Genomic DNA, 18,081 nt, shown 5'->3' with positions numbered 1-18,081 from the left:
TATAGTTGTGGTTATTAAATTGCATCTTTCGAAGTCGTGCTTCAATTAAATAAAAAAGCTGCACATCCACGTACGCGTTAGTATTTCTGAAGAGACAAACTTTTCTCAACGAAAGAACGTTTCGTTATTCTTGATACCAAAATAAAGATAAGCAGCTTAAGGATGCTTCGTATTCGGATACTTTTTATTCATGCAGACCGATTTGCCATTTTTTTACAAGTATAATAACTTACCGTCGTTAGCTGACACGGGTCCCACGGCGCTGTTTACGCTTTGCATATTTTCCTCCGTGACCAATAGATACCCGGTGTCGTTACCAGAAACGGTATCCTATCAATTAATTCAACAACGCCTTGCAATTACTTCATCCATGGAAACGTATTTAGAAACGTCTCTCGTTCCCCTGGAGGATTTGAAAAAATTCTGAATTCTCAAAAAAAAAAAAAAAAAAAGAAGAAAAACGTCGCCCGACATCGTCGTTCCGCTTACAGAAAATAAAGTGTCTATCGAGGATCCCTGCGGTGGCCGTGAATCACGGTTCGATTAATAGATACGCAAAGGCAGGAAATGCAACTGGAAAATGCATTTTTCCGGTGCGATGGACGAAAATGAAATGGAGCAAAACGAAGGCTCCCGCGATGCTTACTCGTTGCTTGTCGGCTTCATAGCGAAGAAAACGAAATCGATGAAAACTGCGATCGCCGAGCAGAAACGACTTCCCTCGGAGGTTTCAATTCTTTTACAGCGAAGGAGAAGAAAAGAAGAAAGGTAAGGTGAAATACGAACGGGGAACGGTTAATGCGGCGAGAGACCGCGAATATTCACGCTGAAGATTGTATTTATAATCGCGAGAAAAGAGGAAAAACTTGTTCAAGTGGTCGGTTAATTTAAATATCGACCGCATAAACATTCGTACGAGAGAAGAGGACGGTAAGCCGCTTGCAAGTTATGAATATTACCAGCGAACGTAAGCTTCTACTGTCCGACCCCTCGCTGCCCTCTTCTCTGTGCCTCCTCTACCTCCTTGATCCTCTTCTTGATTCCCTCGTAAACTCGACTGGAAAGGCATAGTCATCTTCTCCGAAGCACGGCGATGCTGACAACTGCCGTGGATGATAAGTTAATAAGCTTTGCCGGAAACGAACACCAAGCGTGACGTTCGGAAGGAAAAATCGCCGAGGAAAAAACAGCGCGTTGATATTTGGTAATATCTCGAATATGTTTGCCATGCGATGCATTCGAGCGAGAATCATTCGAAATTTATAGCTTTCGGAACAGCAATAAGTAGAATGAATAGAATGAGATCGTAGTTATACGTCGGTTCGTGGCATTTATATTTCATTCGCAGAAACTCCGGACTCTGCGTTGTTTCGTTGTTTGACTAAAATAACGTTACGATAAAAATAGATCGACTCGCGTTCATAGAGAAACGTTGAGAGTAACTGGAAAAATTGAATGCGAAATTTGCAATCACGGTGTTATTTCTACGAGTTGAACGCTTTCCACTCGTATCCAGGGACAATGTTCCGAAGAAAAGAGAGTAATTTGAAGTATGCGTGGTAATAGTACGCATTACGCCAAGTCTCGCATTTTTCTCACTTGTGCAGGTTATCAAGATAATGTACGTCAGAGAAATTGCTTATGAAATATCTCAGCAGCCTTTTCTCTATATCCCTAGGCATCCTACGAATACGAGTAAAACGATGCATCAATTTATATGCGGAACTTAACGTTAATGGTATTGCGATAGAAATGGCACGAAATATTCCGAAAGAACGTCGTAAGAGCATTTCCACGACTTTCACCAAACTCAAATGATTCGGACATCGTCACACCTTTGATACTCCTTAGCGTAAATTCTAAACAAAGATTCATCGAAATGCCACCTAACTCTCTCCTAGTAAATATTAAAATTACGAAATGCAAATAGCTCTAAGTCCGTAAGCTTCAATCTTCTAGTCTCAATAACGTTTCGGTCTAGTCTACGGTGCAAGTATAATGGTATAAGTGAGCCATTGGCTGAGACATGCTTCGTTTATTATCCGAGCTGAGAGCAAGTTTTAAAGTGATAAACTCATGGTTGAACAATTCGAGAGACGTACCTCTCAGTGTGTAATATACTTTAAACCGACGGATGTTGAGCTACTCCATCTTACTTGCTGTCCAACACGGAATGTGCATGTTAATGGGCAAGTTGACAGATTAATTTTCCCGTGAGTGGATACCGTGCAATCATGCTGCGTAATAACACTTTAACGAGTGTTTTTGCGACAGGGCCTATGACCATGTGTTTACATGAAAGCTGTTAGTTTTTTTTCTTTTTTTTTTTTGGCAAAATTAAACGTGCGCGAATTGCGAAAGAAATCGCTGTCAAATTTGCGGATGATAATTTCTTCTCTAACGGCGATTCTATGCTGTTGAGGTTATTCGATGTGTAAACAGAGAAAACTCGTGGATAAATTGTAAGGCAGAAAATATATTTAAATAGAAGTGTAATTATAACTAAGAATACAATTTGAGCTGGTCCAGATCCGCGCGCTAGCTGTGTTACCCAATAACTGGAAACCCCGAAGCCAACGTCGCCTGTCTACTGTTCATGGTCTGTCTTCGTCGCAGTCTTTTGTCTACACGCTGTCAGTGCTTGAGAAAACTAAAAAGATCAGATGTAGAGTTTTCTTAGAAGTGGTGACCACTTCAACATATGCAAACATGGAAATTTGAGGCTACAAATTAACAACGATAACGAGCCATTTATGTAGATGCATCTATGTATGTCGTATTTATAACTGGCTGACTTGGACAGCACTGTATACAGAAACGCACTTAGTTGGAGAAACCGTCAGTCACCGATTGTCTCGTCTGAGTGACACATACGGAGACAGCCAAGGGATAGACTGTTTGAATCGGCTGAAACACGAACATCGGTGCTAGTCGTAGCTAATGGATCAACGCACTTGAGGAGATGATAAGAGTCGTATTCGTGCAAGATTCTCGAACGCGTATCGACAGCCTTCATCGTTACAGAGTCATTCACGTGGACGTACGTCACCGACGATGACATCCCGATCATTGCTCGGTTCATCGATACGATTGACGAAACCAATTTGTTACGTATCTCCGACTACCTACGCTTTTCCCTTTTCTTCGTTCGTTGGTCGTTGTAAAATCTATTTCTCAGCCGTGGACGAAACACAGAGATCGGAAGGACGACAGAAAACCGCAGGCGTCGCGAATTCATCAGAGTATCCAGCGACAAAATCTCCGAGGTCGAATCCTTTGCGCCCCGATACGAAGATTAACGACTCCCAAGTTTCCGATTAAACTCAGCCAGCTGATTACGAGGGAGAAGCAGCTTTTGTCTACCGAGTAGCGAAACAACGTTATCTGGATTCTCTAACGAAGCCAGCCGAAACCGCGATAACCGGTTGCTTGAAAACATGTATCGAGTCCACGCGAAATCCTGCTGCTTCTCTCGAAACGTAGCATCGTTGGATCTTTCCCGAGATAATGATGTACCTTGGCGAACTGTCGCGATAATGTTACTCGGCGAACACCGCCTTACCGATACGAAGATTAACGACGGTTAAGATTTAAGTAACTTCCATGAGAAATCCTGTTTTACGGATATCAAGGTCGATAAAATCATATCGCGTTCGCGAAACGCGATATTACAGTACACATCGTGTTTCCCTTAGATCCACGTTCGCAGAGAGTCGAAATGAGATTTCGAAATTTCTCCAATTCAATTTTATTTCGTCGATGATTTATGATAGCGGAAAGGCAGGAAACCGACGAAGCTGTTTGGCAAGCAAAGATCCGCGAGGCTAAGGGTTTTCTCGCCCAGCCATTTAGGATCATATTTTTAAACTGCTACACGTGCTGCTTTCATGCCAAGCGACCAGATCAATTCGCGGCAATGCAAGGATGAAGACTACGTTGGCTAAATCGCTCCATCTTTTTCACGATAATAACTTAATGAGAAAAAATCGCTACTTTTAGGATTTATCTGTACGTTAATTTTTGTTACATTAATTTTAATTGCGTTCAAAGCGTTTCTTGTTTCGATGGTCCGACGGAAAGGATGGAAATTACGGACTGGCAAAGTAGTAGTTGTACGGCTGTGTGTAGTTGTACGTACGCAAGATGGATAACCATCGGTCATTACTTTTTAATTGTTGCAGGCTTGCTGTTTCATCGCAGCGTTCTAATGTCTGGTAGCGCGCTTTCACCATGGGCGCTGGTGAGAGGAGCTGCAAATTACGCTCTGCAAGTTGCCAAACATCTAAATTGCTCGTGGGTGAGTATTGCTCGGAGTGCATTACATTAAGGTCTCCGGTTCGGCGACAACTCCGAAGCAAATAAACCGCCGTCAGACATTCCCCGCGAGGGAAACAATTCTCGCTCTCCTTCTCTCTTTCTCTTTCTCAATACTTTCGTACATACGATACCGACAAACGTACAACCGTATTAGTTTTCTTGTTGCAAGAAATTCTCGACTACCTGGAACGTAGTCCACCCGATTAAAAATTATGTTTAACACAGAAAGGAAGAGAACTTTTAACTTAAAGATCAGCCAGGGAAACATATACTGAAGCGTGCACGAGGGTAGAACGGTATATCGTGCTTATACTTCAAAACATCTGGCACAAGGAAGAAAATACAGAAGAACGAAAACGCAGAAAATTATCAATCAGGAGAAATGTCGTAAAAACAAAGGAGAATCGGAAAATATCGCATGTACTAATGGCGATTAGAACGGCGCATAAAAGGGAACGAGTGAACAATGTAAAAAATGAGACTCGAAGAGCAAAGCGAGATGCGATGACGATACAGATACACGAAGAATAACACACACTTTCCTGGAAAATACTGAACCGAACGTCGGACATTATTTTCGATCGTGTATCGCCGGTAGTTTAATTGTATTGGACGGTAGGGGATATTTTCGTATCGCGATGCGTTGGCTGCGTTAAAACGCGAAACGCGCTGCAACTCCCGATGGGGTTGTTGCGCGATGTCCGCCGCACATATTAGCTTAATTGAAATGCATCGTTAATATAATTGCTAGTGCGTAACTAACGGATGTAAAAACATCGCGTTCTTGCCGGTTTCGTTTGATACTTTAATTTATGTACGACCGTGTTACGCTTCCGTGTTATGCTTCCGTGTCGCGACAATATCCGCTCGAGCCGCATTTCTGAAATCGCTCACCGGTGGAACTAAAGTTGAACGCGACTTCGGGAAAATTTGTTAAACGAAGGATAGTTTGCAGAACGTTTACCGAAACTGGGCATCGATTTGTTAGCTTGTCAAATGATCCAACGAAACTCCGTTTATTTGAAATTCATCCATTGAAATTGAACGAGACTGAAATTTTAGTGATTGGACTGAACTATTGCTTTATTTCGCTAAACCTCCATCGTATACGAACCGTTTATCCCTGGTGATTCTGTCAAACGGAATGCCGTAATGGTTTAATCGGAGCGTTTAAAAAGTTCCCTATGAATATAAATACATATCGCAAATACCGTCATATCCAATACATAAAGTGTCTGGCTATGCACCATCCCTTTCCACTCAGACCGTATTCTATCCGCTGCCACGATTCCAAGTTTGCGAATGGAATAATCAAACGCTGATCTTTGCTACCCTCTGCAACAATTGCAACGAATAGAACTGCAGCTGTAGAGGAATATACATGGTAGGAGAAAGAATCTCGATTTCATCGTAGAACGTCGAGAGGCAATACCAAATGCGCCACGGCTACTCGTAGCCACTTCTCTATTCCCCGGCGAAACACGTTCTAGATAGGCTAAACAGATCCTCGATTTGCAGCCGATTGAAAATAACGATTAAACGCGAAATCGGGGTAAGAGCGTCCCAATTGTTTCCCGAACCAACTCCTCTTCCTCTACAGCCGCTATTTCCCGTTGTTCCCGTCGAGTGGTAAAAATAAAAACAAAAAAAGAAAAAAAAAAAGAGGGACAGCCCGAACGAAATGGAAAACGATACGGGATTATGTTATGCGAGCCGATAGCCGCGGTCCAGTCAGAATTGATTGAATTTGTTGCGGGCGAAAAATGACGAAATTAATTTCGTATCGGATTTGGAGAGCCTGCGGGCTACAGTTCGATTAGAAATATAGCGAGCGGCGATCATCGGCGTTTCGTTGTGCACTCGAATTCGGATCGATTCTCGCGATTTTTAATGCGAGAGACGCTTCGCGGATGAAGCCACGAATATCTCGAATGAGATTGAACGTTATCGTCGAATCGAAGATAAGTGGCTTCGCCACTTTACATAGAAACGTATCAATTCCGAAGATCGAAATGTCGATCAAAAATTTATCCTTGGCGAAAATTTACTTGGAAAATTATAACGCTAAATCTGATGAAATCCTGTTCGATCTTTTACGTCGGTTGGCCGAGATCGAACGTACACGAGAAAGAGGTAGAACCTATCGGTCTAATTTTACGGTTTAGCTGCGCGAGAATCTGTGCTAGGGCTGCAGGCGAGAGGAAACCAATCACGGAGCGAGAAACCAGGCCGCGATGTGCTTCAACCCCCAAAAATTCCCCGGCGAAATTGTCAAACCTTCCATCTCCTCCTGCCGTCCACCCTCGTGCTCCGTTCGTTCGAAAATTGGAAACTCCTCCGCGAAGTCGACGCTTCCGACCAGCACTCCAACATATTAAGGCGTCGATTAAATTCGTTAAACCAACGAATCGATGCTCTCGCGCAAGATCGACGAACCTGCAGGGGGTGCAATTTGTTCATCCCCCCAAATTTCCTCGACACAGCAGCTCGGTCGACGTTCGATTGTGGCTAGCCTACGTCTGTCGAGAGCAGGATTTCCAAAGGCGATTACAGGGCCGGTCACTAAAGCAATTCATTTGCGTGCGACCGAATTAAAGCGAATCGGTGCATCGTCATTGCGTTCCGCTCTGTGCAACTCGCGTTTACCAATCGCCGATTCACCTCTTCTCGAGGTACCGCAATATCGATCTGATCTTTGTGACAATGCTACCCATTGTCTAACGTAATTATCTCTTAATTTTTCTTCTTTTGTTTTTGCTTTCTTTCATTAGTTACATATTTACCCGCGAACCTACCTATTCTTTACGACTTGTCTCTGTTACCGCACGTGTAGCATCTATAAACGAGATTTCTCGTACTCATCGCACGAGTATAGGTACTTTTCTTATTAAAAATTTGCTTGTTTGTTCAGGCCGCAGGTGATCCCCAGGCATTGCTCAAATGCCTGAGAGAGGTGCCGCTGAACGCGCTGGTTTCGGTCCCCGTAAAAGGGTTGGAATTCGCGCCTGCTTTCGGACCCAGCATAGACGGCGTGGTGATCGATCCAGGCGATCCTGACGATCAGGATTTCACTCTGCAAGTGGACACGATCAATACGTTGAACAACATCTTGATGCGGAAGGACGTCGTATCGAAACTCTCGAGGTACTTCCGGCCTCGGTCCTTCTTCATTTCCTCCTATTTTCCCTCGCGTTTTCCTCCATGTCGTCCTGTATATTCGAATATCCTAGAATTTTATCCAATTTTCCGTTGCAAACGCCTGAATATTACGCGTGAAAAACAAGAAAACTCGGGAATGATAAATATTCTAGAAATGATAAGGTGTTTCATAATTTTACGGTGAATTTCGTTTGCAATTGTCCGGTAAACACGCGAAAATCTTCTCCTGGCATTTCACTACGATTTCTCGATCTACCCCAAAATTCATGGAGCGTACGCCTGTTTGGTTTCATCGTGAATTTCAACTTATCCCGCATAATCGTGGATACGTCCATGGTATATAACATGTTGCAGGTAGGACTGGAACAAAACAGCGGTCTCGTTACGTGGCTAAACGGAGCATGCTAACTAACCGGGAAGATCCACAGGAAAAAGCGGCGAGTCTCTCTTATTCGGCACGTGAAATGTGGCCAACAAGTACGACTCGTCTTTCTCCACTCTCCTATTTTCCCTCCCCTGTATTCCCCGTTCTTGCTCGCACGTGCTTCACTTTCCTCCTTCCCTTTTTCCGTCCCGCTCGTTTTATCTTGCGACGTTTCACTGTCTTGTCAAATCTTTTGCCGCTTTTTATTTTCCCTCTTTCCCTTGATCACTCTCTCGCCGACACCGTACTCTTCCTTTTACCTCCACCTCGAACCTTCTACCTTCCCTGTTTTGCCGTCACTAGCCTGTTCTTTATTCGATTCTTCCCCGAGATATTACAACTCCAACGACACCGTGTTTTTGATTTCGTTAATTGCATCGTCATTCGTCCTAGCGGAAACTTGTTATTAGTTTGAATCGAAAGACGACAACTCGAGCCTCCTTTTCACTTTATCATTCCTTTACCCTTTTGTGCTTGACCGTCGTCCATTTTTTTAAAACTTGGTTTCTTAATTTCCGCTCAAATCGTTCGTATTCATTTTCCGCTACGATTGCTCCCACTCATGAACCACCGTTTTGCTTTTAATCGTTTTACACCTGCGGCGAACACGTGTACGCGCGGCACTTTTAATTACTCGAGTTTCCTTTTAGAAGTTTTCGTTGTTGCGGCTGGACGACAAGGTACGTCCCCTTTGTCCCATCGTTCCCTGACGAGTCTCCTATCCGAAACGCAATTCCGTTTGTTGGAGTAATTTAACGATTGCGACGTTTAGCCAGCCAACACGGCGAGCAACGATTCGAGTATTTATAGAGCGGTGTATCGTCGTGGAAAAATGTTTTTACCCGTCGCGTTCAACGAGAAGAGAACGGAGTCGCACAAAGACTTCCGACAACGAATAACGAAACGGCAAAATGTCGACTGGGGCATAATTTTTTGAGCATTGGCTGGTAGAAACGAAAAGGTAGTTGTTTTTAATTTCCAAGGAAAAGATCATTAACATGAAACAATTAGAGGGACAGCAAAAAAGCTCGAAGAGCATATTCAAGCAGGGTGTATTAACGTTTTGCGGTCGTATTGAGGTAAAATGGGTACTGTAGCGATCAGAATTAATTTTCATTTAGACTTGAAAAAGAGAATCTTCGAATGTCCTAAAATAATATGCGAGCAGAGAACTGTTAGACACAGAACAATTCCGAAATCGTTGAATTACCCTCGTCAACTAGTTTTCTACGTTTCGTCCTTTGTCGCGATCGGTCTTTGTTCCCCTTTGTCGTCGCGATTCTTTCGAACGTTCGTGCGTTTCGTGCTTTCACTCGTGTTCCATTCTCGATCCATTCTCGATCGGAGCAGTAGCCTTTCGCTGCAACGCCTTTAGCCCCGCGATAAATAAATGATCCTGCGGAGGTTTTGCGCTATCAGAAGCGTAACGATAACGTTAAAGGGAATGGAAATCGTTGAAACGAGCCGCGTTTCTTCCCGCCGACGTTCCTGTGAGTATCGCTGAATGTCCCGGTTCGCTGAGAGCGCCGAGTTAATTTGTCTCGAATAGAGAGACTCTTTCGCTTTCCATCTGTCTATCTATTTCTATTACCTTCTTTCATCGGGTGAACATTGGACGAAGAATCAGGAGGAATGGAACAGCTGAACCGTGTGTGTAATTATGTTACGTTTAATGAAGAAGACGATGGAGCGTCAACAAAGGCGCGTTCCATTTCTACGCCATGTACATATACACACGCGCACTCTGTTCCTACGAACGTATTAAATTTCAAACAATTTTCCTTCTACCGTAGTACGAGGAATATACTTGCCTTGTCAATTACAGTTAATGAGATCGACGCCTTCGATTAGTTTAAAGAACAGAACGTCGTCAATCTTTTTTTTTTTTTCGTCGGGAAAATATGTGAAATGTGAAAAGAAAAATAAAACGAAATATAGAAACGAGTACAATAAGTATGATCAATAATACGCCATTCAGACGTCCTCCATGACATTTTCGCAGTATTTTCCTCGATAATTAGCCAGAATAGAATCAGGATGTAGATATTCACGTATTTGATATATTGATCAGCGTGTAATATTTGTTTCGTCGTTCGTGTTCGAAATGATACGTAAATATGAATAATCCCGACATAATGAGGCAAAACTATTTACATCATTATGATCTGTCAATGAAATGCCATTAAACTCTGTAATTAATACAGCAAACAATGTCACTTGCCCAAGCTTCGCCAGTAAAAAACGGCTCAAACAATTTCACATTGATTTACCATTTACATTCCAGATACGATCTGATGATCGGTGTTGTCCGATCGGAGGCGTATTTCGCTTTAACGGCGGATGACGCGCAGTACGGAATCGAGGCTGACAGAAGAACAAAAATTCTACGCGAGTTTGTACGTAACACGTACACGTATCATCAAGCAGAGATCTTGGCGACGATAATCAACGAGTATACCGACTGGGAACGACCTGTTCAACATCCAGTGAACATAAAGTGAGCGCAAAGATTAAACTATGTCCTTTCTCGCAACCAATTTCTAGGAAAGTTCTAATACTCTTGTAAAACGCGACTTGCATCATTCTCAATGCACGTGATCTTAGCCGATCCGTTCGAATTTTCATTTTGCTTGTTTCGCAAACTTCCATTTATGAAAGTACTTTTTCCTTTCTGTGTTGCAGAGACGAAACCTTGGAAGCTTTAGGAGATGCCAACACCGTGGCACCGGCTACGAGAACAGCAGACCTTCACAGTCAATCCCATCGAAACTCTTACCTGTACGTGTTCGATTATCAGACAAAGTTCGGCGATTATCCTCAGGTACGTTTACAACGATTCAGCTTTGCTAACAAAACGTGTAAGCGAGTTAAAAAGTTCTTGGAAGTAACGGTAACCGCGATAGGAGGGCGAAATGATCCATAATGCAATCAGGGAGCCAGTCATTAACCCACATCTCGTATATTTTATTACTAACGATGATACATTACGCCATTTCTTCGCATATTCACCGTGCCTCCTCGTTCATTCAAATTTAAATCCCATTCTTCAGGCCGCGCATCCGTTTCCACCATGACGTTTCGTAGTTTAGTGGCGCAAAATGAAAGGCGCTTTCCATTGCCGGAGTACGAAGCGTGAAACTAGAAAAATTGCGTTTCGCGTGGCAAACGAAATCGTCGATCGATAAATCGTGTTTATAGAGGATCGATCAAACTGGTTCTTTCGATGAAAATTCCTTTTCGTTAAGTCGAACGTTCTTCAGCGCTGCTCGTCTCACGCGTTTAAGTATAAAATATTCTACGGTGAATTAACGAAAGAGCAACAAACAAGAGATTATACCTGATAAACGCGTTAATTTATAATTTGAGAAGCACCGGCTAATTTTGCACGGCTTTGCATCGTATTTTGAAACGGCGAACGCCACGAATTTTCCCTTTGTAATGGTGGTTTTGTGTTTCTCGGGGAGAGTTCGTTCATTATCGTAAACATAAGCTCGACGGACGTATTGTAAACGAGGTAAAATGTATTCTTCTGTTTAAATTGGGCAATACTTTCCTGATATATTTCTTCGCGTTGACGGACATCGTAAAATCACAGCAAGACAAACGAAATCCCAGTCTTTTTATTTCACGCGAGAACAAATCAACACGCTCTACTGCAAACGTCTGAAATAAAAGAAAAACCAGAATATAGAAACGAAAATAAATGAATAACGTGAAATTGATTCAATGAAAATGTAAATATAACATCGAAGAGATTCGTATGAAATATTTCAACATCGTTAAAACCTTTGTCGTGTAAAATTATTCAGTTACAAAATTCACCGTGAAAATTAACAATATCTTTTTGGAACTTTTTACAAAACCAGATAATACGCCCCTTCTCAATAGAGTGAAATAGGTCGTCAAAATTAACTTGGCCCGGCATTTCTACATTTCGCAGCGTTTCAAAGCTTTTACATTTTTGACGCCATGTAGATAGTTATTTCTCAAACTTGTCTAATTACGAAAATAATTTCTCCTTACATCAATCGAACCAGGATCCATTATCGAAGCCGTAATTCGTTGTTTCTTGTCCGCGGAAAGATAATCGTTAGTCGGTAGCTCGATATTCCACTTGGAAAACGAAAAAGAGAAAAAAGGATTTCGAGAGAGCGAATCAACGAGAATTCGTGGTAACTTCCTGTAGAGTTAGCTGTATTTACGCGTCTACGATATCACGAGATGTACATTTCCAACAAAACTGGGGACACAGAGGAAATTTTTCGTGCAGTCGTTCGCTAGTTTCCTGGTTATTTTCCGCCTAATTACTTCATTTCGTTGATAAAACGTCGCACCGAAGGATGGCACAGAGAATTTTCGACACCGCGCAACTAAATTTTTTGTTCCACTTCTATTCTATAAACTTAAAGAATACGCGATATAAATACAGCAAGCGAACAACCCCAACGGGCAAAGTTTTTCCACCGTATACGCTTCCACGTTGCTTGATACAACGTTCGAAGAAAAATGTAGCAAGTGATGATAACAGGTGGAGAAAAAAACGATAACAACGGTGGAAGAAGTTCTACCGCTGCGCGTTGGAACTACGGGAAACTTTGGATTTCGAAAAATGTTTCATTTCGACGTACAAAAATTGAAATAACTACGGTGTATGCGAAATGAAAATTTCGTGTTTTATAACAATTACTTTTTCCCCGGCTATTGAAATTAGAATTATTAGAAAGAATATAATTTCACGAGTTTTCGTAAAAAGGTGACCGCTACTCCATTTGAGATAAAAGGTTACCGTGGCTGAGTGAGCAAAGTGCTTGCCAGAAAATTGACTCGAGTTCGAAACCTCATGGTACTATCCTGATATTTCCTCGAAAATGTTCACGTCCTATAGTTTGTTGTACCTGAAAGATCATTGAAATCGAGACTTTAGAGAATTTTCCTATTCAGAAAAAAAATATTCTCGCATTATTCTCTCTGTTCTAGAAAATCATAGAACATTAATAAGCTTACATAGAGAGGTGGTATTCGATCGTTCTGCAAATCCTGACGCGTTAGCTGTATCTGATTTCTGAAACTTGTATCCATTCCACCGCCTGCGGCTGTAGGAAAGTGAACGAAGAACAGTTTGAAACTGCGGCAGATGAATTTCCCGAGTACGATTATATTATTACCGCATGCACGTGTACATTACGCGGTATATCTTGGACGCGTCGCTTCGCGCAGGAAGCGGATACGTGCGAAGGGAAATTGTAAAATTACGGGAGTGCAGCGGCGCGCGAGATCGGTTGTGTGTCACGTTAGAACTCGGTGTTTCCGGTCGTAGTTTCGGTTCGCCGCGGATATACTCGGTTATCATCAACGCCGCCCGATAACGTTACCGATAATTTCCTGAACAATTACGGAGACGACAAGGGGTGGGGGCGGCGGTGGTCGTTATTTAAATGGGATTGAAAAAGGAAACGGGCGCGGTTCGATATGGGCGACGTTAATTGCGGAGAAACCGTACAACGCCCGGTAATGAAATTAATTTCGAAGCGATGTCGCAGAATTTCGAAGAATACTGGAGTGGAACGATGGAGGGAATGACTTCCGGAAAAGCGGAGGAAAAGCTGGGTAACGGCGGGAAAATTACTTCGTCTAATATTATGATATAACGCGCATACGCTACGGTTGGAAAAAGCTTGATAAATATATGTAAATACGTGAGTCTCCTGAATGGAGGCAGCGCGCAAGTAGAAAAAGTACGTATTGGTCGGACGAGCCAGTTGCGCACGAACTGACGAAAGAAAAAATTTGTAATATACGATACGAATAAGTGGATGCCGTTAAACGAAATTTCCAGACACGTGGTCCCTGTATATAAATGTAATATAGAGATGTTTCGCGTAGAATCGGCCGCAGAAAATCGAAATCCAATGGAAGGGTGTAGCCGTTATTTATAACGATAATCGAAATGACAGATCCCATGGCATCGCGGGATTTGTTCCAATAAATGCGAAAGAGAACGAGGGAATTACAACCTAGAAAAGATTAATATTCAACGAACCCGCTTCGAAACCCGGATAGAATTCCAAGAATTGGTAAAACGAAGCGCTCATCGATCGGTTTGCGTGATATTATACATCCTCGTGGAACGTTCCATTAGCAAAGGTTTGATTAATCAAAATCAAGAAGCTCGTAAGATCTTACGAAATTGAAGTTGCAAATAAAATAGCTTTCGGAAACCTTCAATTTATCTTTTCTATTCAAGCTAAACCTTTTCGAAAGCTACGACGATCCGAGGTTTTTTAAAAGTCTTGGGAACGGTTTCCTTTCAGCCGTTGCGAAAAATTTCTGTTACTCGTGTGTCGAGTTTGCAAAGTGAGGCTGTGTACGCGTCACCGTCAAAGTGGAACTGTGTAAAGACAGAGTGGCAACGGAATTTAGATTAAACTTCCGTTTGCCAATTACGCGTGTATACAGACGGCTTAAAGGGGCCCGGTAGTTGAGGGGAAACATGCTGAAAAATTCTGAGGTCCGCGTTCGAAATAGATACAAAGACTACGCGGTCTTATTAACGACAACGTTGCGGCAACGAGGACGAGGATGTCGAAGAGAAGGATCGACTATCGATACCTATTACTAGAAATATAGTTACCAGGACAAGTTAATTTCATATTTTATAATATTTGCCCTTTGGAACATCGTATCAAACGGAAAGAACTACTAAGTTTCGTAAAGGCTTCAAACTGTTTTTGATGGAGTACGTTGGGCCATCAAGGAGAACTTTGACGTTTTGCCTCCATGGAAAAATTATTCTATAAGACTAAAGAGGTTAAAAAAGGGAAGCAGAAAATTACGAATCGGGGTAGAGGAAAGGAATGAAAATCAAAGACGGTTGAGTGGACGTATTTAAAGTCCTTAAGAATTTGTCGATCATTTTCGCTCGAAACATTTTGCCGGATCGTTGATGCTGGATCTCAAAAGAGTTCCTTGAAGGATTGTTTTCAAAGATCGATCGATCGATCGAAAAAAGTTGGAAACTAGAGAGAAGGAAAAAAAGAAAGAAGAAGAGAGGCAATTGATTATTAACGTTGAAATTGAACTCGTTAATAGATTTCCATAACGAATAATTAATAAATTCGACGCTGATACGTCGAACAATTTGCATTTATAATTCGCGATTCACCGAGTTATCGTCCGAGTAATCGGCGAAAATTGCGAAAACGGCAGGCAATGCTGCGCTTCGTCCGGCCATTGATTTTAGATTCACCGACCAAACATCATTAAATATTTCACTCGCGAATATTAATAGAGATTAGAAGAATTTCGTTAACCTGCGCTCAAACTGAAATTAACTTCCGCCAAAGAAACAAATTTTTACTTCGCAGAAACACTGCTGAAAGTTTCTGAATTTAAAGGAAACGGCGTTTCCACTGCCGAGAATTCGGTTACCTTGCAGAGTGAAACTTTCATCGGTGAAAATGTTTCAAAAATGAGGAAGGAAACAGGTAGTATAACAAGAACGATAAAGTTAATTATCGTAAGGAACAGCGGTATAACGCGAGATGTACGTTAATCAGAAAAAGGTGAACAAATCCTTCGAGATTAGTCGGAATTTTAATTGAATTGTAGCACATGTCGATCCTTTTACTCGCATAAACGCGATCTGACACTTTGGCAAAATTCGAATTTCCATCGTTAATTTCGTCGTTGTTTTAGAATGTCGGTGAATATCAGATTAGGTATCCGAAATAAATTCAGGCGACATCAACTTTTAATTCGAATCTTTCCTATAAAAGAAATATACCAGAAGCGTTAAAATTGAGATTATAAAGATTTCTAAAGCTTCGCCGAATAAAACTCCCAATAAAATCCTTTTATACGCGGACAAAAAGAGCCACCGAAACATTACAGAAAGCAAAAGCTTTATCAGGGGGACGATGATTCTTCGGAAATTGCTTTTACTCGTACGATCGCCGATCGTTAAGTGGAACAAACTTTTTACTATGAGATAAAAGAGCCGAAGAACGAGAAAAAAGCACGCGAAACGTGCAAAACTGTCGCGTTATAAGGAGGAGGACATCAAAGGCAACCAACACCGCGGGTTTAAATTTAAATTTAGATCATCGATTGTGCACCGTCCAATCGTTTATGTAGTAACCATACAGAAGAGCATTAACGCCTTCTGATATAATCGTATGAATTGCAGTACCGAAAGAAACGTTTGCCTCTCTTCGTTTCACCCTGTGCTTCGTACCATAAATCAAATTTCCAGTATTTAAAGCGAAGTTTATACAAAAATACGTGTGAGAACTGTGACCGGTAATCGCAAATAAAAGCAAGAAAAATTGTAGTTATCGTCTTTTTGTTCCTCGAAATAATGTCACGATATTCTCCACGTTCTGCTTTTGTCGTCACGTCGGAATATTCGCCAGAAAATTGCAAATTCGGTAACGATGTCGATTGCAACCAGGGAAGAAGGGTGGCGGTATTCTCATGCAAAACGAGAAGGCAGAGAACAGCGAATGAAAGGGTTAGCAAGAAATGCAGGCTGCGTATTAGGGGCTAGAGCATGGGAAATTTACAGAAGAACTAATACCATCGACGTAGCATGTAGAAAGAAGAAAGTCTGGCATTCTCGAAGCAGCGGAGAAGAAAGGAAAGGAAATAAGCCGCATGGAAAAATGTCCATTATAAAAATTCCAGTCTTTTCTCATAGAAGACGCGAGAAACTATTCCCGGAAGCTACGGCCGAGTTCTCGAATAGACAATACAAACGCTTCCGGCCGTTCGTTTTCGTGGCAGCGCGCTCGTCGAGCGCAGCGGTGTCCAGCGTGGCAGAGAGTCGGACGTATCGATTACATCTGGACGAGGGAAGCGAAGAAAGGATCTGGACGAACGAAGGAGATTCTCTGACTGTGCGAAAGGATACGAGATTCATGGAAACGGAAGTGGAGAGCGTGGATGAAGAGAAAGGGCAGCGGGTCAGAAAAGCTAAAGAATAAAATTCAATCCGGTAAAACTCGTTGAGGGAGGTAAACAATGGCGATTCGTAATTAAAACGGACGAAAAAATACAGAGTAGCGGCCGGTGATGAAAGCGACAGAGCAAATAGAGGCAGTCGGTGTTTCGGGGCATAATTAACGGGGCAGCCGACCCGTAAAAACACGGAAAGAAAAGGAATGTAAAATTGTATAATGACATAGGACGAGGTTTCGAGGAAGAAGAATTTCTGGAAGGAGAAAAACAACATCATCGCGTAACTAACCTGATAATGACTCGCATTCAAAGATCGCGGAAAGGATAGAAAACTAGCGAGAAGGATAGAGGGCATCGAAGAAGAGGCACACGATCTGTCTTTGCGAATTGTCAGATCGACGAAATCGTGTGCGTACTTGTTTGCCAAACTATTCGCTGAAAGATCTCGAGATCTTTTCACTGTAAGGGCAAAAGTTCATCCAACAGTTTCACGGGAGTGACGGCGAAGTTACAGAGTTAGTCGAGCAGCTACTACGACCAGAGATTCCTTGATTGATATCCGTAATACGGTGGCAAAGTTTCGATCTTTGGAACCATTGGTACGCTCAGGAAGAATCTTTGATTGAATGTAGATTATAAAGACAGTATCTACCATAGTTTGATGGTGTTTGCCAACTCTTTTGTGCAAGAACGTAACGCGGAGAGCCGTTCCGTCAGAAAATTGAAAATAAGCTGAGGCAACGGATTCAGTGAAGTGCAACGAACTACATGATTTTCAAAAGGCAACAAAGTCTTACGCCGCGAATCGATAAGGAAAATATTAGGAAGGAAACGGAGGCGCTACAAAAGATGCAGAAGGTCTCCATTACTCCGGCAAGCTCAAAGGGAATTTTCTAACCTGGAAGTTTCGATCTCGACCAAACGAATCGTCTTTATTTCTTCTCTTTCGAACTTCTCGACCCAAAAATCCATTCGATCGAGAGAAAATCATCGCCGGGGATACAGGAAACAGCCGCCGTTTCGTTTGCAAATTGAATATTCGACGTTGCTAGTAAGAGTAGATCGTTTAACACCTTTGACCGCATTAAAAGCGCTTTATCGGTTAGACTTTGCAGAAATGATGGCGAGTTTTTTTAAACAAACACCGTATTTCACGTTTCTCCATATACTCGCGCGTTGCTGCTCCTATTTTCAACATGTTAGTAAATTTTCCCTCGCAGTCTCAA

The 18,081-nt window shown here is 42.1% G+C and overlaps 1 protein-coding gene across 1 annotated transcript in view; it reads left to right on the top strand.

The window, feature by feature from the left end:
- The window catches only part of LOC126865622 (neuroligin-4, X-linked), a 225,157-nt gene that overhangs the window by 198,903 nt on the left and 8,173 nt on the right, over positions 1–18,081 (top strand). Inside the window, exons 4-7 of the mRNA XM_050618368.1 lie at positions 4,182–4,297; positions 7,229–7,461; positions 10,185–10,397; positions 10,583–10,721. Coding sequence (XP_050474325.1) covers positions 4,182–4,297; positions 7,229–7,461; positions 10,185–10,397; positions 10,583–10,721 — 701 coding nt within the window. The remainder of the gene's footprint in view (positions 1–4,181; positions 4,298–7,228; positions 7,462–10,184; positions 10,398–10,582; positions 10,722–18,081) is intronic.

The sequence above is a fragment of the Bombus huntii genome, chromosome 5, assembly GCF_024542735.1.
Source record: "Bombus huntii isolate Logan2020A chromosome 5, iyBomHunt1.1, whole genome shotgun sequence".
NCBI classification, from domain to species: domain Eukaryota; kingdom Metazoa; phylum Arthropoda; class Insecta; order Hymenoptera; family Apidae; genus Bombus; species Bombus huntii.
The sequence above is the reverse complement of the archived record's forward strand: the minus strand, read 5'-3'. Positions and strand labels throughout refer to the sequence as shown.